At 38.4% G+C, this 27,968-nt stretch overlaps 2 protein-coding genes across 2 annotated transcripts; one reads left to right on the forward strand and one right to left on the reverse strand.

Annotated features, from left to right (window-relative positions):
- Positions 1-1,503: 1,503 nt before the first annotated feature.
- Positions 1,504-17,280, reverse strand: LOC139717359 (nucleolar protein 9-like). Its single transcript, XM_071628864.1, has 12 exons — positions 17,139-17,280; positions 16,332-16,633; positions 15,257-15,374; positions 14,198-14,302; positions 13,549-13,702; positions 12,270-12,462; positions 11,261-11,375; positions 10,079-10,209; positions 8,791-9,015; positions 7,817-8,111; positions 6,915-7,012; positions 1,504-1,689 (listed from the first exon to the last, which is right to left on the reverse strand). Exons 1-12 carry the CDS (start codon positions 17,278-17,280, stop codon positions 1,504-1,506), a joined length of 2,064 nt encoding a protein of 687 aa, XP_071484965.1.
- Positions 17,281-17,421: 141 nt separating this feature from the next.
- On the forward strand, positions 17,422-22,395 carry LOC139717362 (mitochondrial import inner membrane translocase subunit Tim17-B-like). Its single transcript, XM_071628865.1, has 6 exons — positions 17,422-17,458; positions 18,719-18,818; positions 19,428-19,491; positions 20,543-20,671; positions 21,291-21,326; positions 22,256-22,395. Exons 1-6 carry the CDS (start codon positions 17,433-17,435, stop codon positions 22,393-22,395), a joined length of 495 nt encoding a protein of 164 aa, XP_071484966.1. The 5' UTR covers positions 17,422-17,432.
- Positions 22,396-27,968: the final 5,573 nt, after the last annotated feature.

Consider the following 27,968-nt stretch of genomic DNA (forward strand, 5'->3'; position numbering starts at 1 on the left):
AATTACAATCAAATTTTCGAATTGATAACACCCAAAATCACCGACCTGTGTAAGTGCTACTTCGGGGCCTTAAGATATAACATCTTAGCTCTATTTTGCAGAAAACCTCATTCAATTTGGTTAAGCGGTCACAGAGAAATGTAGATTGTTGTAAAGCATATCACGAGTCTAATTTTTCCAGTTTTAGCAATTCAAGGCTCTAGTGCGTGAATAATAGACAGAACTTGGACAAAAGAAATTCCCGACATCCTGTACAAAATTCCTCATTTCTCTTTAACCACCGAAGCAAATCGAATGGGGTTTTCTGTAAGATGTGGGCAATGAGTTAAAGTTTCATACCCTGAACTTGTAGTTAGATTGATTCACTATTTTTAAAGATATCATTGCGGGGGGTCCCGTTGTAATTTTTTTGGGGACATACTGTATTATAAAGTGTCCTCAAACACACAGCATAAAACACACATTCAAACCACAACCAAACCTGCCACAAACACGCACACACTCATTTCTAGGTACTCTCTACAGTATTTTCAGTGGAGTGTTTCTGTAATTTAAATGAGATACTCAAGAGTTTGACAAATGTGATGCTGAAATTTCTTAGGATCAGTTCACAGAGGCTAGAGGGGGGAAGAAAGGACTATATCAAGGAAAGACAAAAGTTTGCAATTTAAATAGATTTACGAAGAACTCTGTATGCATATCATTCACTCATCACACGATGCATAATTCTGTCTCCTCTTTCTCATCCACCCCCCCCAAAAAAAAAACCACCCCACAACAACAACAAAACACAACAGTCAAAAGCAACAATAAAAACAATTACAAATTACTAATGTAGAATTCAAGGTTTATTCAAAATATTCACATTTCCTTTGTGACTTTGCCATATTCACCAACTTAACCAACAGAGTGCAAAAGCACTTGTTTGTGAGAAAAAAAAACCACTACAGTGCTTTGCAGTCTTGATTGGTTATCACACAATTACAAGATTGTACATGTTCTTCAAACAGATCATCAACTCAGATTATGATTCTTGGATACCAGGAATAGCTGGCAGGTTTGTTACCCATAAAGAGTAAAATTTATGTGATATAAATCAAACAGGGGAATGCAAAAAATTATGGCAAGACAAAATGTTTCATGGAGGCTCACTGCTACTTACCTGGCAATCAAAATTGTTCCACTATGTCTACCCTGCCTGGTTTCAGGCACATTCTTCAAATATGTTAATTTTGGAACAAAGAGGTAATCTGCACCAACAGCAATGTGTACATCACTTGTAAAGCAAGGGGTTCTTTCATCTTAATGCACCAACATGATGGTGTCAATCTTGTGTATTTGAGTCGCGGCAATAATCTTCAGTGTTGTATCTCAATGAGTCAAAACTGTGGCACACTGGCAAAAATAGGGAAATTTGTGCAAGCAAGCTTGTATAGACACAGTTCTTGTCCAAAGGCACAAGGGATCTAATGTCCAATCCACAGGTTATATATCTTGTGCCTGCTAGTCTGAACAAGTTTGTTTCTTCTCTTTCTTTTTCTTTTTCCTTTTCTTCTTCCCGTCCTCTGTGGCTGGTCGATCTGGAGATGATGCAGCTGCCAGAGATTTGACGGACGTCTTTCCACCTGGCTGTGACAGGCTGCTGAAAATGGCAGATATCTCATCGTTCTCTACATCCACCTCCTTGTCCTGATGGTGAAGTGCAAATCAAAAGAGAACAACTCAACAACATCTGTAGTGAATTACCATGAAGTACTGTGAAAGCTATCGTGCACCTTACGATAGCCTTAGTATCAGATCTCAAAAACAACATATCTGAAACTGTCTGTGACATCCTCATTCACGAAAAAGACTGCACGCGAAAATGAAAGCTTTTAGAGCAGCGCTATATGTAACTTTTGTGAATGATTGTAACACTGCCCCAAAAGATTGTACTTGTTGTTCTTTACAACAGAATAGGACAATCCTTTGATTTCACACACCTACCAGTAACACAAACACAGCAAGACATTAATCCCAGGCAATATTCTTCAACCTGATTTAACAGATGGGGCTCACATGATAGAACAATTCACACATGACGATAGAGCTACAAAAAGGTTGCAGGGTTAGAGTTGCCTATACCATAGCCTTTTGTCAAGGCCCTCTCGCTGTATAATGGCTAATAAGGGTGAACGAAGCGAGGCCAGCCAAACGTGACAGTGCGAGGGCCTTTTGAGATCTGCTTCACTCATTATTATTCATGAAACATGAATCCTAATGAATAGTCATATTAACCGGTTCCGGTCGACCAATGGAATGGCGCACTCCCCGCACTGTCCATGTTGGCATTGTCCAGCCTGTTCACATGTATCACTGACCACCAGTGGAGGTCTGTGGCCAGCATTCACAGTATGCAAATTGAGTTCGGGCAAACTGACACACAGATTGGTTGATTTTTGCTCCCAAATTCGGGAAGCAAAAGTCGGTTATTCAAAGGGCTAACATACGGATGCGAATCAGATCTCTAAAGGCCCTCCCGCTTTCCAACCCTAATGAGCTTGCTTCGTTCACCTCCATTCACTCATTACCATACAGCGAGAGGGCCTTGGCAAAAGGCTACCTATAACTATACACAATGTGTGGAACATGCATTGCAATTTACTATTATGCAAATATTGCACATGTCAGTTTCACTTTTATGCTTGAGTGAATATTTTCTTCCAGCCAGCGCAATGGCAATTGAAGGCGCAGAATGAATAGGTTACATATGTGTTATACTGTAAACTTATTTATCATCTTACAGGTATGGAGCAGTGGCGGATCCAGAGGGGGGCGCGACCGGCGCACGCCCCCCCCCTTATTTTTTGTCAAAAACAAAAGAAATAAAAAGAAAAAAATGAAATGAAACCCGGAAGTGGCACCAGAAATATTAGTTGCGCCCCCCCCCCCCCCCTTTACAGAATTCCTGGATCCGCCCCTGTGGAGGCAAATAGCCTCCATACCAGAATATTACACACGTTTACAGTACACCTTTATGTGTACATATATGTACAGCCATAAGCCAAGAGAGGGCGCTTTAATACTATGACACATTATAGGGCTCACACCCGTAAATACAATGGAATGTCCGAGACCTCCTTCACAAATTCGTACCAAAGATACCAAAATAAATGAAGAAAAAAATTAATTAAAAATCAGTGATGTAGTTTGGCAAGAAACTGAATAGCTGTAGATATTGAGTATGAATTCCTCTACAAATTGCATTTTGGTTAGAAGATGAAAGCTTTTCTGGTGGAATTTGAGGGGACTATATTTCATTGGGTACGTGTACGGAAAATGGGTGATTTTTTGAGTGACAAGAACTCGTAGTCTGGCTTTTCGGACCCCTGGACAGAATTTGAACTGAATTATCCACCCTGAGAATTTGATTGATGAAAGAATACATCTAACTTATCCAGGTTAGTGAAGCTGAAACACTTCATTTCTCCCAGCTATTTTACAGAATTTTTTGAAATTTGATTTTTAACACACATCCCTATGGGGAAATATTTATGGGTGTGAGCCCTATAGAGGATGCATGCAATGCACACAAGTCTATGGGAAGTATTCATCCCATACAAACTCTGCTGGTTTATGTTGATCTATTGTGTCAGATCTCTTCCTCCCTCCCCCCTTCCCCTTCCTACCCCCCCCCCCCACCTCTCTCCTCTACCCCCCCCCCCCCCAACTCTGTTTGGCTATAATTTGTTTTCTTATTATGTTGTTGTGGTATAGATAGATCTTTGTACATAGCAGTCATTAGTATCACACAACTTTGAATGACTGTGTTATTTTAATGTATTTCTTTGTTTGGCTACCACTGAAACAGGTCAAAATTCATAAAGTTAGTCTGTTTGACAAAACAAAGTCTTTTCAAGTATTTTGTAGGCAATAATGTGATGATGACACCCCCATAATCAAAGATTACTGCCTGCATCTAGGTATTCATCTTATGAAGAACTGATCAACACTACATTTTTATTTTTAAAAAAAAACCTCAAAGGGTGTGAGTTTCAAAAGTGTCCCTTTGAGAAGCTTTATAACCCTTGAATGTGTAATTTCCCATATGATGTAGGTGCAAATATCATCAAAAACACATTTATGATGTTTAAAAGTCAAATGAGAAATATGACCTTCACTATAGGGCTCACACCCGTAAATACAATGGAATGTCCGAGACCCCTTCACAAATTCGTACCAAAGATACCAAAATAAATGAAGAAAAAAATTAATTAAAAATCAGTGATGTAGTTTGGCAAGAAACTGAATAGCTGTAGATATTGAGTATGAATTCCTCTACAAATTGCATTTTGGTTAGAAGATGAAAGCTTTTCTGGTGGAATTTGAGGGGACTATATTTCATTGGGTACGTGTACGGAAAATGGGTGATTTTTTGAGTGACAAGAACTCGTAGTCTGGCTTTTCGGACCCCTGGACAGAATTTGAACTGAATTATCCACCCTGAGAATTTGATTGATGAAAGGTTACATCTAACTTATCCAGGTTAGTGAAGCTGAAACACTTCATTTCTCCCAGCTATTTTACAGAATTTTTTGAAATTTGATTTTTAACACACATCCCTATGGGGAAATATTTATGGGTGTGAGCCCTATAGAGGATGCATGCAATGCACACAAGTCTATGGGAAGTATTCATCCCATACAAACTCTGCTGGTTTATGTTGATCTATTGTGTCAGATCTCTTCCTCCCTCCCCCCTTCCCCTTCCTACCCCCCCCCCCCCCCCCCCAACTCTGTTTGGCTATAATTTGTTTTCTTATTATGTTGTTGTGGTATAGATAGATCTTTGTACATAGCAGTCATCAGTATCACACAACTTTGAATGACTGTGTTATTTTAATGTATTTCTTTGTTTGGCTACCACTGAAACAGGTCAAAATTCATAAAGTTAGTCTGTTTGACAAAACAAAGTCTTTTCAAGTATTTTGTAGGCAATAATGTGATGATGACACCCCCATAATCAAAGATTACTGCCTGCATCTAGGTATTCATCTTATGAAGAACTGATCAACACTACATTTTTATTTTTTTTAAAAAACCTCAAAGGGTGTGAGTTTCAAAAGTGTCCCTTTGAGAAGCTTTATAACCCTTGAATGTGTAATTTCCCATATGATGTAGGTGCAAATATCATCAAAAACACATTTATGATGTTTAAAAGTCAAATGAGAAATATGACCTTCACTATAGAGGATGCATGCAATGCACACAAGTCTATGGGAAGTATTCATCCCATACAAACTCTGCTGGTTTATGTTGATCTATTGTGTCAGATCTCTTCCTCCCTCCCCCCTTCCCCTTCCTACCCCCCCCCCCCCACCTCTCTCCTCTACCCCCCCCCCCCAACTCTGTTTGGCTATAATTTGTTTTCTTATTATGTTGTTGTCCATTACTGCGTGCATTACATTGGTTGCCTGTAAAGCAGAGAATCATATTTAAAACTCTGCTAATTGTATATAGAGCTATTCATGGTACAGCACCAGTGTACATACAGGAACTTGTAGAGTTAAAAACATCATTTCAAACATTTTATCATCTTCGAAGTTCACGGGATCAAACATTATTGAAATATCCATCGGGGAAATCAAAAGTTACTCTTGGTGACAGGGCATTTTTGTATGCTGCACCAAAATTATGGAATAATCTCCCTTTGTTTGTAAGACAAGCAGTTACAATTAATGAGTTTAAGACCAGGTTAAAAAGTCATCTCTTGAAGTAGTGTATTTTCTGTTTGAATTTCTTGTATGCATGTCATTTTGTAATGCGCAGTAGAGTATATCATTATAGTAGCTGCGCAATATAAATGTCCTTTTATTATTATTATTATTGTGGTATAGATAGATCTTTGTACATAGCAGTCATCAGTATCACACAACTTTGAATGACTGTGTTATTTTAATGTATTTCTTTGTTTGGCTACCACTGAAACAGGTCAAAATTCATAAAGTTAGTCTGTTTGACAAAACAAAGTCTTTTCAAGTATTTTGTAGGCAATAATGTGATGATGACACCCCCATAATCAAAGATTACTGCCTGCATCTAGGTATTCATCTTATGAAGAACTGATCAACACTACATTTTTATTTTTAAAAAAAAACCTCAAAGGGTGTGAGTTTCAAAAGTGTCCCTTTGAGAAGCTTTATAACCCTTGAATGTGTAATTTCCCATATGATGTAGGTGCAAATATCATCAAAAACACATTTATGATGTTTAAAAGTCAAATGAGAAATATGACCTTCACTATAGGGCTCACACCCGTAAATACAATGGAATGTCCGAGACCCCTTCACAAATTCGTACCAAAGATACCAAAATAAATGAAGAAAAAAATTAATTAAAAATCAGTGATGTAGTTTGGCAAGAAACTGAATAGCTGTAGATATTGAGTATGAATTCCTCTACAAATTGCATTTTGGTTAGAAGATGATGCTTTTCTGGTGGAATTTGAGGGGACTATATTTCATTGGGTACGTGTACGGAAAATGGGTGATTTTTTGAGTGACAAGAACTCGTAGTCTGGCTTTTCGGACCCCTGGACAGAATTTGAACTGAATTATCCACCCTGAGAATTTGATTGATGAAAGGTTACATCTAACTTATCCAGGTTAGTGAAGCTGAAACACTTCATTTCTCCCAGCTATTTTACAGAATTTTTTGAAATTTGATTTTTAACACACATCCCTATGGGGAAATATTTATGGGTGTGAGCCCTATAGAACTATGGGGCAGTTTGGGTACATTGTGGCTGAAGGCAATTGTTGAATTTATGCCCTCAATTTCAACCAATCAGAATTAAGGATTCGACAAAAGGTACACAATGCTGCTTATGACATCATTATAATCTAAGCCATTAGCAAGCTCTTCAATTCTCCTCACCTCATCTATTTCATTGACCTCTGACCCCATCAGCTGGGCCACCTCCCTTGAGAATGCCTCCTCCACTGCCTCTCCTTGCTCTGTGATTCGTTCCTTCTCTGAGTGCATAGAAATAGGAAAGAACATAGATGTGTTAACCTGATGAAGACTAGTCCCCCGAGTATACTCACACAGGTGTCTATGGGAAACGATCGTTATAGCAAAATCAGCCCGTCGTCAACGGGTTAAAACTTCACACGAGACAATCGCAAGCAACAGCAAGTAAAACCATAAAAGCTAAAATAGCATTCAACTACACATAAGAAACAAGAATAATTCCCCTGACATCAGAGAGTTACAAGTACTACTTTAATAAATACAAGTCTGTACGTGTGTGCATGGGTGTGAGTGTGTGTGTATGGTGTGTATGTGTGGGGGAGGGAGGGGGTGATGTGTTATAGCTTATTTAAAACATACATGCATATGTTTTCCACTGACACATTCTTTTACTTGTTCTTTGTATGCTCCTCTAATTTTTTTTTCCTTTCCTCCTTTCTTTCGTTATACCAAATAAGGATAGAGTTTTAATCAGAGGCTAATCCTTAGCATAATTTTTGCATGGTGATAGCTTTTACCACTGACAATATCAGTGGCAGCTATTATATTTGCTCTCTGTTGCAAAGTGACAAAGAAAGAAAAGAACAAAATGCACAAGCAAACAACTATTGTCAAGGCTGAACACTTTGCATCATGGAAAATACCACAAATTTCATGGACTGTTAAACTAGCCCAACGAGAAGCACACATCGATATTTTGCGGAGATGCCGAAATATATACAGAAACAGTCTCCACCAGAATACAAAAAGCAAGTGATTTTGACTGAAATTGGTCCAGCACAAGAAATCCATTATGCGAGAGCTACCACTTTTACAGTATCTGGACATACTCGCTTGGCCGCCTCCAGTGATGTCCGCAAAGAGCTTCCTCTTCTGGGCGTGCCTGAGCTGGGCGTTCTTCCAGTCCTGCTTGCGGGTCTTCAGGTGACCGATGGACAGGTTGCGGTGGACGAATCGTCCGAAGGGGTGCGAGAGCAGGTGGTCCTCCCGCTCAGCCAGTGTCTCGCCGATGACGAACTTGCTCTTGATGGACGCTGCCTTAAAGATGCCCTCGATGGTGCGCGAGCCGTGCTTGTTGCACGCAATCTGAAAACAGCTACCCTGTAAATCACAGTTTTGGGTATGTGGGGTTTTTTTTTTCAGAAATATGATCAATAAAGTTAGAACATTGACGTCAAAATGAATAATGCTTCAAAATCTTACAATTAGTGGAAAGCGCAACATTCCAACAACACTTACAAGCATTCATGAATGCACAAATGATCTATAAAATCAGTTGTGTTTTTTTTTTCCACAGAATTTTCCCCCAGTTGATATGACATTCTCAGAATACCTGCTTTTAGCATCTTCTTACATGTAGGTATCCAAATGTTGCCAGATACTACTTTTTTTCTTTATTTTTTCCATAATGATGATTTGGTTACATCATCTGTTTTTGCATGATACATCAAATTGTGTGACATATTTTGACAATTCTAGCACAAATTCCAATCAAAAGCAACAACAAACTAAGAAGCAAGGCTACATGGTACACTCTCGGGGTATGATCACCTAGTCTAAATGAGAGAAAAGACAAAGGAATTGAACAACGTCTTCTCTTGCAATTATTGGTGAATCCGCATGACTACACCTACATCCCCACACTGCTCCCTGGCTTGTGTATGGAAAATATAAAAACTTCTAAGATTTTTTTTTTTTAATCTCTACATCTTTTTTTTTTCTTTTTTTATTTCTTGATTGGGGAGTTACCTTCGGCACAATATCTAACAACAATACCAACCTTTAGTTTCTCCACAAACTGGTCCTTCTTCTTCTCCCCGATGATGTTGCTCATCATGAACGCCTCCAGCAGGTAGCTGCCGGGGTCCTGGGTTGCTATGGAGACCAGGTTGTCCTGGGCCATGGAGAGGAAGCTGTTGAGGATGGTGCCATTCTTGGTGAACTTGAGCATCTCCTGCAGCAGCAGGGACCCCTGGAGCTGGATGGAGGGTGGCTTGGGTGACTCCTGAAGCAGACATTGAAGAGTGTTAGCAGATAAATGCAATATTAAAGATTTGAGCAAAGTCTGTGTATTCAAGATGTATGGAGCATCCTTTCACCCTTACTGTATAACCAGAAGTTTTTCACTTTCACAAATTTCGCAAGGAGTCAGGATTCCCAAGAGTAAAATGCATGCGAAAGGTTTTGTCTACTCAATGCATTGAATACCACCGTCAATTCAAGAAAGTTTCACACTGAAAAAGGCCATTTACTCCAATTCGTGAAAATTTCCTGCTGTAAAAAAGGCCATCAGCTCCAATTTGGGAAAATTTCATGCTGTGAATGTTTCTAGTTTTACAGTATATTCATAGGAATGTATGTGTCTTTTCTAGGAGTGACAAAATTATTGATGTCTCATAAAAGATGCATTTCACATGTATGCCTGCCAATAAAACATCTTGACTGTTAGGTGACAACAAAAACCTTGACTTTCTACTTTGTCTGTACAGAGGACTATTGAACGATGTTTGCAAAATGAGATGGTATGTAAAGAGCTATGGGAGCATAGCATTGACCTAAACACTCGAGAACTTCCACAAATAAACACACACAATAAATAACAAAAAAAGTGTATGGAAAAAAAAATGTGCACAAGTGTTGACTTCCCTAAAAGCCTACTACACAGTTTTGAATAAAAAAATCTTGCAATAAAGTAGTTTGTTTGTTTGTTTGTTTATATGTTTTTAACAAGCACTCAATAAGAAAGTGCTATAAATATTGAACACAAAATGTTAAGAGAAGAAATTACAGGTTTTTGTAACCACAACAGCCAAACTAAGAGAAATATATCATCCATATGTGATAACTGATACTTAATGATCTGCATAGATCAGCAAAATTATGAAAGCCGATTTCCTTTCCCCCTTTTATTTCACTGCACTTTAACAAACAACATCATCTTGAGTAAAAGCAAACAAGATGAAAAAAAAAGAACAAGAAAATACCAAGAAATATAGCAATCATATGTAACAATGTCACAACTTTAGAGCACAGACATACATGTATCATATGCCAAACTCTTCCAGTACCTGTTCTTGGTCCTTGTCCCCAAAGTATACCTCGTACGTAACCATAGATGCAAAGAGGGGAACGCAGGACTTTTGTCGATCCTTGGGTTCAATGCAGTGGAATGCTTTCATGAGAGCCTGCAGAAATGGAACTGGGGGATGAAAATCAAATCCAAAGCAGAAAAAATAATGTTACCCATGGCAACAACTCATACAAAAAGTGTAATAAAATCTAAAATCAAATCAATCCAACACTAGCCAGCAATTGGGTTTAGAGATGATAGGTGATACCAGAACAGTAGTTATGTTCTCCCTAGGGCAGATCATTTTTGAAAATGTTTGCCTGTGGCATGATATAAATTTGGAGAAAAACAAATTGCAGACAAGGAAAGCAGTGCATAGTGAAATGATGGCACTCAATTTGGATACCCAGTATGCACTGTGTGCATGAGGCACGCAGACACTCCAGCTACATACTATTGTGCCTGGCTAGCTATAACTAGCTGTGGGCTCGTTGGTGATGATACTAAAGTGGCTACAATGGTAAAAACGGCATGCTAAAGGCATGTATAACTCTGAAAGTACTTTGACTATAAAACTATGTAATATAACACATGGCTGGTGTTGTTCACATTTATTTTCCTGGACACAAGCTCTTTCTTAACCCTTTTTGTGCCTTAGACTTTGGACAATTGGTAAAAAGCTTTGGAGTTTTCTGTGCCAATCGGCACTCAAATCTCGCAAAGGGTTAATATTCAAAAGTACTGCCAATTGTTAACCAGAGTTTCATATTTCTGTGTGAATTGTCAATGCTGCAATACAACAAAATTTGAGAATAAGATGTCAAATTGTGACTAAAATCACTGCCTGATCTTTACCTAAGATGACATGAAATATTTCATTTGAATTTCTTCTTGTAGTCGCTAGCTTCTCGAACAAATTATGTCACTCTTTTGGGGAAAAAAACAACAACTTTTGAATAATTATCAGGCTTTCAAATGATACAGCTGATGCTACAGTGAACCTGAATCACTCTGTTTGAGCTATGTTGTAATTCTAGTTTAAATTTGAGCACTTTTTTTTTTTTCAGGGGGCTACTTGTGTATTGGGACATATATTTCTGGTGACAATTTCAGTGACACTTCTGGTGAAAACACAGAGCATCATCTCTACAAAAGTGAAAAAGGCAAATTTGGCTCTCACCCTGCTTGGAGGTGTGGCATACACACCCAGCCGCCAATCGCTGTATGACACCCAGATGATTGACAGCCAGTACACTCTCCAACTCCTCGTTCAGTTCATCAAACACGTCCTCAAACTGTTAAAATATAAAACATTGGTGATAACAGAATAACCTCTCTGCTGAGTAACACTTAAATTTGGAATATCCTCATTTCATTGGCAGATGCATAGACACTCATTTACATGCTTTGAATGAAAGGTTATATTAATCTGTTGAAGATGAGTCCCGCGTATACTTGGGCAGTGTCTATGGGAAATGTGTTTTGTGGCATACTCAGCCCATCCTCAACAGGTTAAAGTGGGAGCTTAACATCAGTCTTCACACCAGACAAAAACTTCTGTGTTTCTTTTGTAGGTGAGACTTTGAAGTTCATTTTGTGACATTTTCACTGTGACTGTGCTGAAATCTGCAGCAAAAGTTAAAAGCGATGAATGGAAAACAGAATAACAGTAGCCTGCTTTGCACCATGTTGTGGGACGGACCAGGTTTATGTCTTTACAATAATTATTTGAGAGTAGAACAGAGCAGTTCTGACCACTGCTGTATTCACTTTGATCACCATTGTTTGCACAAAGAATGAGTAATATACAAAAGTCTTGTACATATACAATGATGCATTCATGCTCCACATGATCATAAGAATTACTGGAATTACAAGCTCAAAGGTCAGACAGACAGAAATAGTTTAGACTAGTACAGAATGTAGGTGAATTCATAATACCATTCTCATAGTTATATATCATATAATGAAGGAATTGATAGCATACATTGTTCTCTCAATTTTCTCTGGAAGATTATGACTAAAAATTGTGGTGGCCCCCAAAAATTCACAAATGAAGGTGTTGTGGAGTAATATTTTCATGTCAAAACTTGCAAATGAACAGCACCCCTGTGATACTTGCTCTTGGGAAGGCAGAACATATCCTGCAAAAAAACAAGATATATGGCATGAAATAAAGATATACTAACTATGGGTAGTTTCTTGACTCTCTCAAGGATCCTCTGTAGCACAAAATTTGCGACTCCATGCAGGGCGACCTTGATCAGGCGACCTCTCAAACTCCGCTCCACCACTTTCAGCAAAAGGTTGTCGTTCGCGACCTTGACGACGACCTCCAGGATGTGGCTCCCTATTGGGTTCGTCATCAGTGCTGGTAGGGTACTAAGATGAAGTGGTAAATGTTCTTGTTGTTGTTGTCGTTGTTATTACATGCATATACAAATTCAGACTAAGATTTGAAATATAAACCTGGAAATATCTTACAAACAATTGGCAACATTTATGATAGTGGAACTATCATATGGCTTTGTGTTTCCTACATTGTTCATTTATGTCTTCTTTCAAATAGACAATTTGGGTTTTTTGATAAAGATTGATTGTTGTGTATAGGGATTAGAGTTCTTGTAATCCCTGAAATAGAAATTGACTAGGTTTCTTTCTTCTTCGGAAATGCCATGTAGATGTAAACTTGCATTGATTTCTTTTTAAATGGAATAATCAATGACTGATTGATGAATACTGGTAATTGACTGTTGCCATACATCAATACATACTGAGGAAAGCATATCCACCCAGTTCAACCTCACACAGACAGTCACAGTACATGTCTATCCTTTCAGGCATCACTGAGTGGCCGTTTCCATACAACACTCTTCAATTTTTTGTTCAGTGAATGAAATCAAATATAATGTGCAAAAAATATCAGTCAATATCTTTGGGATGACTTTTGCGATTCCAAGACACGACTGTAGATTAAAGATGCTTTGAAAGTGTGTGCATGTGATGATGTTTACTAATACTACAACAATTCCTGGGTACTAATCACCATCACTCTTGCACTCGGGATCAGATAAGAGTGAAAAATATGAATCCAACGCACGACTCGACTCCCATCTATAGTGTATAGACCTGTATGCGATGTCTCCTCCCACTAATCACTGCTCCCCCCCCCCCATTCCTCCCTTCAATCAATACTCATCACTTATTTGCACTGACCAACAATTAATACTAAGGTTTGGTGCAACTTTTTACCAGAAGATGGTGTAATGCATACTTTGAATTTTGTTGTACTCTTTATTGGATGTCATATGGAAAATGAATGAAACTGAACTGAACAGCAAACTATTCAGGAGCATAACACTGCTTTCTCCTCACTGTGGGTAAGACATCATAAGTATGTAACATCTGACATTCGATACATTATAAACCTGCTCTTCTCTACAGCTGACTAAAGTTACAAACACTCACCTCTCTGCTTTCTCTTCTGCGTCTCCCTTGGTGAGGAGGCCGGCGTGTTTGAGAATCAACCTCGCAAGACGCTGACACTGCTCTGCGTTCCTGTGATGGAGTGACAGCAAGAGCACCTCAAGGACTGGTCCGGCAGTTGGGCTGGTGAAGCATTCTGTCATATATACATGTAATTATAAAAGCAGAGAGAGATTTTTCACTGCATCATATTGAATGAATTGACATGAATTCTTTCTTTCTGCCTTCCCTTCTTAATCTTCTTTAGTAGTAATTTGAAACTGTTAAAAGAATCACAGGAAGTTTCTAGCACAGTACACTCTCCCATAACGGACACGGTTATAACAAAATTCTCCTTACAACAAAGTAAAAATTCAAGTCACAAATTATCATCTATACATCTTGGTGTACTTAAATGTTTGACTATGACAAAATTTTGATATAACGAAACAGAACTGTCTGTCTCGAGAACTTTGCTATAACAGTAGTCCCCTGTACTACCAATCACTTGCAAAGATACTGATATTTTTTTTTCTTTATTCGTTTGTTTTGATTAGGAAGATGGATGATGCTTGTCATTGCATATTAATCACAACTTGATGTGGAGAGAAAGTGTTATTGGTATACTGATATGAAATTCTATAGGACTCACCTTGCAAGTTATCTAGAGTTGAGATCGCTTGGGTCAGGTTGTCGAGAGAACTGACAAAGCTTTCAGGAAGCGTTGCCAAAACAACATCAGTCTCAGACACCAAATCTGTTGAAAGAAGGCATAACACAATCTGTTAACATAATTCTTTCTGTGCCTGATCAGAACACAATGTACTTTACCCAACAAAAGCAATGATTTGACTTTCTCAAGATGGGTAACATGTTTACACTTACAACACACACAACATACAAAACAAAACAAAACAAAACAGTGGTACCTGCCAGCTATAAGTCATGATTTGGAATAATGGCTTCTGAAACCAGAATAGGGCATTCATGCAAATCCTGGAACACTCTATGCTACTATATCAGATGGCATAAGATGGGAACATGGTGATAATCGTTTGTACAAAAAGCCCAAAGTTGAATTGGTAATGAGACAGGCTAGTGACACATAAGAATCAAATGTAACAAGATTTACCCTACCTAGTCACATCATTTATTCTATTACCTTGCCATGTCTTTAGAGAAGCTACATTCTTTCTGTCAATGTCCCTTGAGCACTTGCCAGTATTATTTGACAATAACAAAAGCATTGCCTGGTACTCATGTGGTACACCTGGGTTGAGAAGGACACCCATGGGCCACTACATAAAAAAGAATTTAAAATAAAGTGCTCCCTGGTAAGCAGTATCATCATCTACACCACTAGCAGCATAATTTTATCTTTTTCTTTTTACTAGTGGCTGTCTTGCAAAAATTGCTACAGATGGTAAAAGTGGTGACGTGACATTTGCTCCTGTGACATTTTCTCCAGTCTTATTTTCTCCAAGGACTTACGGTTAGAGTTAAAGTTGCGATAGGATTTTAAGTTTAATTTGATATGAACATCAGGAACAAAGTTAGAGTTATGTTTGTTGGTAACATTTATGTTTGGCTTAGAGTGCAGACATTTCATGGGAGCAATTGTCGCAGGAGCAAATGTCATGGAACCAGTAAAAGCAGAGTACATGGTCAAACAAGTCACACCAAAGCATGATGACATTGGTTAAGAACGAACCTTTTTGCTGCTGCCCCCTTGACAGTTTACTCCTGGACACATTTTCAGCAACCCGAATACCAGCAAAGCAGGCAATAAGAGACCTCAGCACATGGCTGGCATACGTGTCCAGCATGATCTGAAAAACAAAGAGCAAAACCTGATAGATTAAACAAAGAACAAAATGCAAGTATCCAAGAGTACTGTGATCAGATGTTCAGAAAACATATCCCTCAAATGGCTGATGTCCACATTCCATGAATCTTTTCTTGCACTTAGTAACTATTTTTTTTTTGTCTGCAAGACTATTGGTACATTTCTTGGGGTCATCTATTCTGGTGATGGCTTAAAAAAGTGCAAAATCTCTTCAATTAGAAAAAAATGCTAGTAATAATCCATGTATGTGATGTATATTCACATGATCTTCTTCCCCGTCCCCCCCCCCCTGCAAAAAGAAAAAAAAATCACTAGTATACACTCCCAATAAACTGTATACAGCAAAAAGCTCAATTTTTCTGCCACTATTACACCATAATGGCAATTATATGACAGTAGCACAAACATTTTGTCTCAGATCGGAAGAGTTTAAAAAACTATGATGACTAATATAAAAGTGGCAATATAACAATAACAACATTAATAATATTAAATGTATTATACTTCAACCTTTCATTGGCATAAGACTATCCTGAATAACCTTTTGACAAACAACAAACAAACTATAAAAAGTACTAAATGCGTAATTACAAGTTACAACAGATCGGACCCGTTGTTGTAGGCAATTTTCTTATCCGAAAAGTAAATCTTCAAGTGTAGCCCTACTTTCTCTCTCTTCACCCATCCTCCCTTGTTGCTAGGTCTAAATATAGGGAAAGCCTGTGATAGTGAGCATGCCTACATGAGAATCCGGAGGTTCCAATTTTTCATTAATAATATATTTAGCTGGCCTCTTTTTCAGTACATCTACAACACGGTACCAGTGACTGCGAGGTGAAATCTACAGTCCCGGGAACCTCATTATAACAGGTTTCCACATGTGTAAATTTTATCACGTTTGAAGTTTCTCCCAAGATTGCAAACTCTTTGCTACTCTCACTTCCTCCAAGTGCTCTGTCATCTCTTCCCACATCTTGACGTAGATTTGCTCCAAATCTTCCCCAGTGCCCTCTTCTCCAATGTGCTTGAGTGCTTCTGTCATTGCAGACTGGAGGACGTGGCTCGCGAACCTATCACTGGCCGACGTGCCCAGGTCAGAGGCCATCCCTCGGAGGAAGCAGGTCAGCTGGTGCCTCGAGGAAAGAGGGAGCAGCATCTCCAGAATTCGACTGACAGTCTGGTTCTGAGACAACTTGATTTCATTGCTGTCCAGTTCTGCGTAAACATTCTTCAGGAACATGCCTGTATTGGATAAACAATATTTTTGCCAGAGCTACAGTACCATAGTACACTGTGCATGTGAACTATCAAAGACTTCCTTTTATCCCTGTCGAGATCTAGGCCCTGCAGTCTATGTTTCTATAAATAAGATCTAACCGTTACGTAAAATTCCTGGCAAATCCAGCATTCTATTTTTTTCTAATTTCTTTTTTTTTTTTTTTAATCAGGCAGTTTGAACATTCTAACAACTAACAAGATCTGCATGATACATTTGCCCTCACATACATGCTAAACCTGGCACTACACTACAGGGAGTTTACATTTACTTATTCTTTTGCAACTGCCGCAAATTAAATAGACACACTGTCGCAAACAGAGTCTCAGAGATAAATTTAATTAATACTATACACTACTAGCCTAGTCTAACGTTAGATATGGTATTGCAGTATTGGTACAACGACCACGCAACACACATGTGAGCGTATGGGACTAAACATCTCAACTAAATCTTGGAGGGCAAGAGTACCTTTTTCATCATCATCTTCGAATCCTTCCCGGATTTTCTCTGACACTCTTCGATAGTAGCCCATGGTGTGCTCATCTAGACGTCCTACACGGCCTGCACCACTGCGCTCATGTTGCTTACTGACTTTTGGTTTCTTTCCCATGTTTGTCGTCGGCACACGAGATCGTACGGAATGAAAAGCTATCGCAGAACATGCGGGCTCAATAAACCGTACTACCCAGCTGTGCGGCATGGCATGGATTTAGCTTCCGGTTGGTTCTTGCGTAAGAGCTCGTGTCGATTGCTAGTTACAAAATGGAGGAGTACGCACGTGAACCTTGGTAAGAATTTTCGTTATTTATGTGGTTGATCGTAACGCTTGTAAGAGATCAGTTACTTGTACTGTAACAATAAGTTGTATAAGGTCTCTCTAGCTAGGTTCTAGGTCAGTATTGTATCACATTGCTCAAATATCTTAAGTGCAATTGTCAGACACTTCGTCGACATGGCGTTGCGCTGCGCTACTACGCCGGTTGTATATGTGAGAACGCAGTGCAGTGCTGTAAATCGGCATGTTGGGCCGGGCACGTTTGAAAAGGTGTAGAGTCTATGCCGAGTGCTCACGCAGCTCGCAGCAGGCGTGTGGTGGTAGGGTAGTAGAGAGGGGTACGGGAAGGGAGTAGCACGACGCCATCGCCAGTCAGTACGCCAACAAGGCCTTGTTTCATAAAGCTATTCGTAAAGTCAAGAACAACTTACGAGCGACTGGTGATCAGTTCTGTAAAATACTGATGTGCTATACTTATCAGAATTTCCATAATTCAGCCAAAAACTGATTACAAGTCGCTTGTAAGTCGTTCGGAACTTAACGAACAGCTTATGAAACACCCCCATACAGGTGAGTGGGCAGTTGTGCTGCAGCTGTGCCTTTTAATGTCTTAAAAATTCAGTATATTGGGCTCTTACTAAACAACCACTGTGTTGTGCATATCCTCATATTTTCAATTTATTTACAGGCCACCATGGCATAGACAGAAAAATCTGTCTGTAGCTGTCCGGGCATAAAAAGGAATCTTTTAAATTTTAATCATTTTTTACTTTTATCAGCTCTCCTTCGTAGATGGTATTTTAGCAGTAATTTTAACTTGTTATAGGACTTTATCCTGTGATGTGTGATGTACTCCAGACCGACCATGTATAGCTGTATGCCCATCCATGATTGTTCATCATGGCTACTACAATGTACTAAACTTTACCTAAACGCTGACCAATTCAGTGCTTTGTAATAGTAATTTACATCAGTGTACATGTAAGGTAATTTGTCAAACAGTTACTCAGTCAGGGGCACATCCAAAAATTCCGTAACTAGGGTCTCGCCTTTTCAGAATTAAAGGGGGTGCATGCCCCCTCCCATTTGTTTTCTTGTTATTTCTTTTGTTTAAAAAAAAAATAAAGAGGGGCGCGTGCCCAGTGTACATGTGCCCCCCTCTGGATCCGCCACTGCTTAGTGGTATATGTTATTGCAATATTTACACGTGTCTCATGAAGTGCTACAGAGTTTTAGATGAATTTGTGCAAATGTTTTCATTGTTGTTGTTTAGCCCATGGAGGATAGTGGACGACTGTGGAGGAGCATTCTCCATGGGTGTGATAGGAGGGTCGGTGGTCCATGCCATCATTGGAGCCAGGAATGCACCTGCTGTAAGTTTCCCATTTTTAGCCATCCTGGACCAGACTTTCCTTTTCACATTTCTAAGTTTTGGATTTTGTAGTCATCTGCTGTACATTTTCAATAAGAAATTAATGTTTAGATGAGAAATTTTGCATCTAATTCCTGTGATTTCCACCATGTACATAGTTGCCTTCAAATTTCTCCAGGGAGTTACATGGTATATGAGGGATTTCATAGAGAGCATCTGTTTGACATGTAACAAACAGGGTTTCTTAACATAAAACTTCTTGTCGTCATTGGAAGATAGCATTGGCGTTATATTTGGCAGTGACTACTGTTAGCCATGTCAGTGAAATCTAACACGATGTCTGACCCTTGTTTTAAAGTGTGCAGGTTTTAAGATTCGTGTTGTGTGGATGACCAACCTGTGCCTTGAAAGTGGTAACCATAGTACAGACATTAACAACAGCTCCTAAGAGCAATTATACAGAAATGAAATGCTTGTAATACCCACTTGAATGCATTGCTACAATATGTAGTACTTACAATTTGTACAATGTAATGATGTTGCATACAATGTAAAGATGTTGATGTATTTCAATGCAGACACCTATTTTTTATTTTTTTTCTCTTGACAGGGATACAGGCACCGCCTTATTGGTAGTTTCCTTGCAATCAAGCACAAAGCTCCTGTTGTTGGAGGTAAGTATAGATATTCACCCGTAGCAGCCCTCAATCTTGCATGAAGTGCACTGTATCTTTTCCATTTTTGCTAGTAATAAACCAAGGATGTACATGCATGTTCATGTGGGCCTCAATTGACTGAACAATGTCCATCCTACAATGATGTTTGCAAGATGTATAAACATAAAGGTACTTGTATATCATCAATATCTCTGTGCATTTTTATTGGTTACAATGTTATCATTTCTAACTTTTCAGGTTCATTGTACATGTTGTATTATTTGCAATTTGTTCAAGATTCATGCCAATTTTTAAGATTTACAATTTCTGGTACCATTACTGTTACTTTGCCTGTAACTGTTGTTATTGTTGTTGCTGTTATTGGTTCTGGTAGTGACCCTGGTCTTTTTACTGGTCCTGGTGCTGATTCTGTTTAAATGATCTCTTCTGCTATTACACATGCACAAGAAAAGTACTAACACTTCTATGAAAATTCTTATTAGGTTTTTTAATCCAAGGACAGGCTCTTTGCTTCTTTACGACATTGATCAGAATTTCTTAGTCATTAGTTTATGACAAATTGGAAACCATATTTCTCTCTTTCCCCCTTCTCAATTCTGTATGAAAAAAAAATGTATGAGTGTAGATCGTGTATTTTTTTTTTGTCCTGAAAACTGTAAATGAAGGATGTGATGAAAATTGTTTAGGCTTACAAAGATCTTGAAAGACAAAAAGCGAGATGAAATTCTTTGGAAAAATTACCTAGCATTGCCTATTTAGTGTTTGTGGAACTGAGTTAAAACAGTTTTACCTGCAAGAAACAGAAGAACTTCAAATTAATTTGAAGTTGTAGCAACAACAACAAAAAAGACTTGTTGTAACAAACAAATAATTGTGTACTAGTTGAATCTTGTTTGCATGAGCACACACATGCTTGCTGACAGAAAGCAAAATGCGTTCTGAAAGTTCCTTATGGTTTGAAATACAAGTTAACTGTTTTGTTTTGTTTTTAGTGCTAACTTCAGAATCATATCATATTTTACATGTACCTTTCATGTGTGGTGTGCAGGTAACTTTGCAGTCTGGGGTGGCCTGTTCTCCACCTTTGACTGTGCTCTAGTCAGCATTAGGAAGAAGGAAGATCCGTGGAACTCCATTACCAGTGGAGCACTCACAGGGGCAGTCTTGGCAGCAAGAAGTAAGGAGAAATCTTTCATTCAATGCTAAGTTCCTTGTATCAGATGTTAGGAGTCTCTCATTGACTTCTGGTACAAGGAAACCTTGTTACAACGAGGACCTACATGTGTGTTTAAAAAAAATTACAGTGACATTGTTATGAATTTCAGGTTTCTCAGTACACTTGTTTTTCAAAGTAAGACAAAACAAAACCAAGACAAAGACAAATCATAGAGTTAAGACCTACAAAATCACCTTGTTATTAGAGGGTGCTGTTAAATATTCATATCCAACCTCTTAATAATGATGTTCCTCTGTACAAGTGTCTTTTGAAATCAAACTATCAATTACAGCTGGAAAATCTCCGTCGGGCTAGAAGTAGTTGTGCTTTCATTTCCTGGATTGGATGCAAGTGGTTCAGTGCAGGTTCATTCTTGCATTTGCCTCCGGGATAAAGAAAGAATTGAATTCAGTACAGTTGTGTGAATGAATTTGAAACTATGGTACTCTGTCCGAAATAGGAAGTTACAAAGTTCATTGTTTAATACACGCCTTAACCATGTCATGCAGAAATTAGTGAAAAGTGTACTCAAATTGTTCTGACCCCCAAACTGACTTGACTGTATTCCTTCTGTCTATAGATGGTGCAGTGGCTATGGCTGGATCTGCCATGATTGGTGAGTAAATACACTTATTCGTAATGTATACACCAGGGCCCTGTTTCATAAAGCTGTTCGTAAAGTTACGAATAACATACGAACGACTGGTGATCAGTTCTGATGTGCCATACCTATCAGAATTTCCATAATTCAGCACAAGAACTGATCACCAGTCGATCGTAAGTCGTTCATAACTTTACGAACAGCTTTATGAAACACCTCCCAGATGTCTTACAAAGTACACTGACCATTAAAGACTGTTGCAGTGCCAGTGAAGGATGTAACATTTGTGTCTGCTACTTTGTGTGTACGCTTTTTAAGAGATTAAAGGGTACTCATTTATGTTTACAGAATCTTGGACAAAGATGCATACAAGCAAATGGTTGTTAATGTTAAAAGAAGAGTTAGTAGTATCCTGTACCAAGATGCTTCTGTTTTCATGTACTGTAGTGATAATGAGAACATTGAGCTAACCTCTGAATTTAGTTCTATTTTAATGCAAGAATTTTTTCATGGAAATCATCTTGTCAAAGATTAAATCATCCCATCAAAGATGATGTAATGCCGTGATTAAGAACCTCATTGTTGTAGTACCTGGTATATCAGTGATACCTAGAACCAGAATTAAAGGTGACACAAGTGCTGTAATAGAACCACTTGCCTTCAGTCTTACACAGTGGCTGGCTATGTGAAAAGCGAGTTTGATTAAAGGGGATGGCTAGTAAATGATCAGTGGGAATTAGTGGGAATTGTCCCAATTCTTGTGAGATATATAATGTACTCTTAAATGAATTTCCACAAGAATTGGAACAATCATCCCCCAGCATTTCCACTGATTCCCACTGATCAGTTAATACTAGCCATCCCCTGTAAGAGTGAGCCTTGTGCTTTATTGTACTTTGTGCAAATTTTGCATTATGTCTTTGTTTTTCCTGTTCATCCCATAGGGGGGATCCTCCTTGCGATGATCGAAGGAGTTGGGATCCTGATGACGAGAATGTCAGCAGAACAATTCAGACCCAGTGAGTATCTTATCCCTCCAAGGGAGCGGCATCATTTGCAAGTGAGGGCCGTATCATGTAGATGAACGTCTCATACTATTTGTTCTGCCTTGTAATAATGGCATGAGAAAGGAGAGAAAGAAAAAATGAGGCTTTTCTTTGAGACATGCTAATGTTGGATACTTCCCATTGTCTATACCTTCCAGTGGCTGATGCGAGTTTCAAAGAATGACTATGTCAGTACTACCCTCTATGTGTTGAATAATATGCTGAGAAAAGAAGAATGACAAAATTGAGTATGAAAGCAAATATTCCAGATTTGATAGGGGAAGTTTGAAGTTTGATGGCACATTATACATATGATGACTGGCGGGGGAGGGAACATACCGAATGTTCCACCCGAAGGGTTTGAAATGCTATTGAGGGAGGTTATAAGTCCTGAGTCACGTTCTGGCCTCCCGAAATAGCATTTCAAACCCTGAGGGTGGAACGTTTGGTACATGTTCCCGACAACAAAAGTCATCATCTGTTATGTTATATGAGTTAGTCAAATATGTCAAATACGTCAACGTCAACCACCAGCAGCACAACGCACTCCATCGCTCGCTCGTTGATCGCGCGGAGCCAAATGAACTGTGCGTGCGCGGTCCTAGGCCTTCTGTCATTTGTTACGTGAAAATGTTTTCCCATGAGAGAACATTACAAGAATGTTTGCCCATGGGCGAACATAACGAATGTACCTCCATAATGTGACTGTGTTTAGCCAATCACTAACCGGTATTTGACTAACCCATATAATATAATTGTATTACAGATTTCATTTTGTTCCCTTTGATTGCAAGTTTGTAATTCAGGAGATGAAACATGAGGCACATGTGGTACAGTGGACAAGCTGCCAAATTTTAGAAATATAATGTCAAAGATGGCTTTTATCACACTAATCAATAACTTTAATCTGCTATTTTTTTTCCACAGTGAACCCACAAATGGAGGACCCATCACAACTGAATCAAAATGCGCCATCGTTTGGAACTCAATATCAATGAAAGGACACATAATCTTCGATAGACATTATCCAATTCTAAAAGACCATTTAGCCCAAGGAAATTTTGCACATCGCTACACCCAGTATATTTTGTGGTATGTTTAGATGTGTATGTCTTGTGAAGGAGCGACTGCTGTAGAAATTTGAGAGAGACACAAAGATGTCTTGGCAGGATGTGATACCTTTGACCCCTCTTGGAATGAACGAAGACATCCAGGAAATGTACTGTGCGTGCACCTGTGTGCGGGGCGTGGCAGACTGCTGATCCCATATCCATGAATGGTACTTGAGGGAGATGAGCTTCTCGCAGAGCAACTGAGTCGTGGCCGCAGTCTTGATGTTTCATGCGACACATTTAGGGGGTTTTCCCTCCTAATGTACATCATGTTCCAGTGTTGCTCCCTTCTTTGAAAGTAACACGCTGTGCGTTAAAATGTGTTCTTTTGTTACACCTGTCATATGCATTAATTTGTTTGAAGTGTGACCAGCATATACACGAATGCTCGGGTTGCCCCAAATTTGCTAGTTGTAAGCAGAGTGGGTGCTTTCAAGCTCTTTGAAGGGGTATATTATTATTCTCAAGTCTATGTAGATATTACGTAATAAATTACTTTTAGTACAGAACATTTTATATCATATGCTGAGTGTCAGGGCTCCTAATGCATACCTACCGAGTCTCTTTAAGTCTAATGAGAAATTGAATGTGTCTTCATGATCTGAGGAAAGAATATAGATGCATTCCTGAAATAGGAATTATGATATAACACATGGATCATTGTAACAGTGCTTCGGTACCTCCCAAATTTTGATGTGTGAATGTGGACACTGCTTTAAGCGTCTGGCCCCTGACAATTGTCATGCACCTTGATTATGGGCTGGGGTGCCTGCGTGACTTAGGTGTAGTGACCCCTACGGTGTAGGGTAATTAACTATTGCTGGTGTCAGCAACACCCTTTGAATCAAGATGATTTAAAAAACAGAAACAGTATTATAGAGGTTAGGATGAGAATTTCTCCCCACATTTTATGTATACAGCTGTGAGTTTTCATTCTTTTATCTGTTTCATGTTTGTTTTATATAGATGGTAAGAACTTTGGTTTTGTTTGTTATGTTTGTTTGTCATTTCATTTGTCTTTTTTAGAGCCAACATCAGTTAGAACTTTTTAAAAAAAAGTCAAAGCAAGAATAATCTGTAAGGGGAAAATTTGTTTTTGTGCACACACTGTTACTAGATCTCAAGATGTGATGGCCGATTTGGGACAGATTGTTGTAAAATTCATCTAGCCCAGTAGACTGAAGACTGGTGCGCTGTCTCCAACAATTCAGTCACACTTGGTCCATATGGGACTGCATTCTTATAATGGGACCGCATTGGCTGCATTATAGTCTTCCCACTTACCTCATCTTCATTCAAACTCGAGGGAACTGGATGTATTTTCAACAATAGTTGTATAAAACTCTGTGGGCTGCACATTAGGTAACCTCCTGCCAGTTTGATTTTTTGGCCATTATCATGTGCCTACTTGTACCTTAAAGATAGCCCTTCCCTTTTGCATTAGTTCCCAAATAGTACAGAACATGATATATTCTACCAGAATGACAAGACTATTGTAAATCTATAACATCTATGTGATATTAGAAGGTTGTTAGCCGTTAAAATTCGAATAATGCACCAAACGCTCACCCGTAACGTATTCTGTGTACTAGGCACAGCTGCATACATTAATCCTCCTGTGGTTGTAATGATTATACTTATACTTATACTTCGAACATAAGATATGCATGTTAAAGCTGTCAGCTAGAAATGAAGAATTCTGTAGCTTCTCTTACTTTGTTGTCGATAGCAAATAACAACACACCACTTACATGAACTACATGTGCAACTAAGTGCATCACACAGGTCTTTAAAACTAAACTAGTAGTTTAGATTTGTAATTTTTTCGTAGTACGAAAAAAATATTCAAATCTTAACGGTCAATGTACTAAACAAATAAAGACCCTCTTGAGTTAAAAATTTACAGGAGGTTTCCAAATAATGTTTTCTTCAATACCTAAGTGTTCTCACCAATTTTTCAAAAATTTGCATGTAAAAGGGATTGGCTGTCTTTAAGTTCTGTCAATGCAGAGCAATGCATTATAGAACTGTTTTGGCAGACAACTTAATGCTGCATTTACTCTGGATCGTCAGAGTTTGAGAAATTTACCAAATTAAAGTCTGTAAAGTAGACTCAAATGGATTCTACCTGGAAATTCCACAGTAGCTTTTTTATCACATTTCCTCTGAAAGTATTTCATAAGTGCAAAGGTCATCTTCTGGTCAGAAAGTTGTGTGAACATCTTGCTGAAGAGTTGTCTTTTTTAACTGAAGGATAAAAACGTTTTCACGGCAAGTTTTTAAAAACATGAAAGGGATGGTACAGTATTGGTTGAGATGGGGCTTCAGGTCTCCAGCGTTTTTTGATGATGGATTTTGAGATAACAAGAAACCTCGTATGAAATATGGAAATGCATATACGTGTAATTCCAAGAGGAATTTAAAGTCTATTCAATAAAAATGGGTTTTGAAATGGCTGAGATTTCCAAAACAAAGCAATCTTATTAAAAGGTGGGACCCACCTTTTCTAAGGATCGCTTTTTTGTTACTTTGTTTTTGGATCTCTTAGCTATTTCATATTAAACCAATTTTCATCAAATAAACTTTGAATTCCTCTTAGAATTGTATACTTTTTAACATTTTTTATTAAGTGGTTTCTAGGTACTATATCTAGCAAAAAGTTGAAAGCTAAATCCTCACCTCGACCAATACTGCACCATCCCTTGAGGACAGGAGTATCCTGTGTTTTCAGTCCCTATTGAATGCATGAGTTACCATGATAATTATCATGTGCCTACCCTGTAGTTTTATCAACATGAGAGCATGTGCCATTTTGTAGTAGTATAAGATATTTTTTAAAATCCTGTGTTTGTTTCTGTGCATGAACACGTTGTTCAATAAGTCTTGTTTTCAAGTTCAGTTTTGTATTTAAAGATGTCAGTCAGGTTAAGTTCTGTATATAATTTTGACTGTACAGGTTATTGCCACCAATTCAAAGTTTATAGCTATACCTCAAGAAATGGCCATGATGTGAAGCTGATGAGGATATGAACATAGGCAGCACTACAGACTTATGATCTACTGTGAAATGGGAAATGTGCAGTGGGGATTTTTTTTTCTTGTTCAAATTTGGTACTCCACTGAAGTACCTAAAAAGTAACAACATGCAGACATTGTTGGAAATTTCAATGTGTGAGCAGAAATACCCTCACCAACAAATCCGTAAACAAGTGAAGCTTTCTGAGATTGGCCCAGTATAGAAAATAAGATCATGGTAATGTCTCTACTTCTACCGTAGACAGTTACGTTAAGATTCCTAAGATGACTTCCTAACATATAAACTGTCTTGGCTTATTTTTTTTTTAATGTATCTGATTTTGCTGGCAGTTTGCTTTATTCAGAGCAACTTTCTTTTGACATGAATCCCCCCTTTAATGTCGCACAGCAAAGTCAAATTTTAGTTTGTGTTTTGTTGATGTGAGAATGTGGGATTTAGGGATTGGAGTAGTTTGATGTGGGATGAGCTGAAGCTTGTAAGAAGTCAGGATTAGGATGTTTGTATATGGTTCTCAAGGAATATATTCTGACACATTAAGATGATGGGGCATTGTTGCTGACCTGTGATTTACCAAGTACCAATGTACATTGTCTGTACAGTGTAGAGATGAGTACAAACATGTATATTTAAATGTCTAATAAACTTCGATTTTAAACTGGAAACATGTGTCTGAAGGTGTTTTTTTTTTTATTGTGTGTGTGTTTGTCTTGGGTTGTGGGTTTGTGTGCGTGTTTTTTTTCTCTGTCTCTTTTCTTAAACCAAAACACAAATTGTAGCTAATCTGTTCTCTACTGTACATGAAGGAATGGTAAATACGCAATCTGCTATGATCTGTCTTGAAAGTAGAACATGTGGTGCCTGAGGGTGTGAAGAGTTGATAGAAATTTGGGATATTGATACATGAGCATGTATACAGTCAACCTTTCTTTAAGTTGACCTCACAGAAGTCGATTAATCAAGTCGAAGGTCTCTTCAAGTCCTCTTCTCTTTATATTCTATTGATTTCAGTCTCTCATAAGTTTTCTCTTAAGTCCATCAATAGATTCGACTTTGGCAAGGTTGACTGTATTCTAGATTTAGTCTCGGACACATGTATCATTTCATGTTGCACATAAGCCCTTGCTAACATCCTGTGCCACCAAATCTCTAGAACAATTAATGCATCAACTTCAATATTTATGAACAGTGGACTCCTGTTTTAACGAAGTCCTCGGGACTAGCAGTTTTCTTTCATTATAACAAAACAAACATTAAAAATCATAGAGTGGAAACGTTGCGGCAAAAATGTTTACTTCGTTGTAACTGGAATTTTGTTATAACCATGTTCGTTATAATGAGAGTGCACTGTATCATCTCTGAACAGCACAGTCCCGACAGAAGAACATTCTTAAAGTTTCCCTTGAGTACTCTATATGAATCAAGTTTGCATCGAAAAGGGGAAGTTTCCCTAAATGTTATGCTT

The sequence above is a fragment of the Diadema antillarum genome, unplaced genomic scaffold (assembly GCF_040938485.1).
Source record: "Diadema antillarum isolate AM-2024a unplaced genomic scaffold, OU_Dant_1.0 scf00000074, whole genome shotgun sequence".
Classification (NCBI taxonomy): domain Eukaryota; kingdom Metazoa; phylum Echinodermata; class Echinoidea; order Diadematoida; family Diadematidae; genus Diadema; species Diadema antillarum.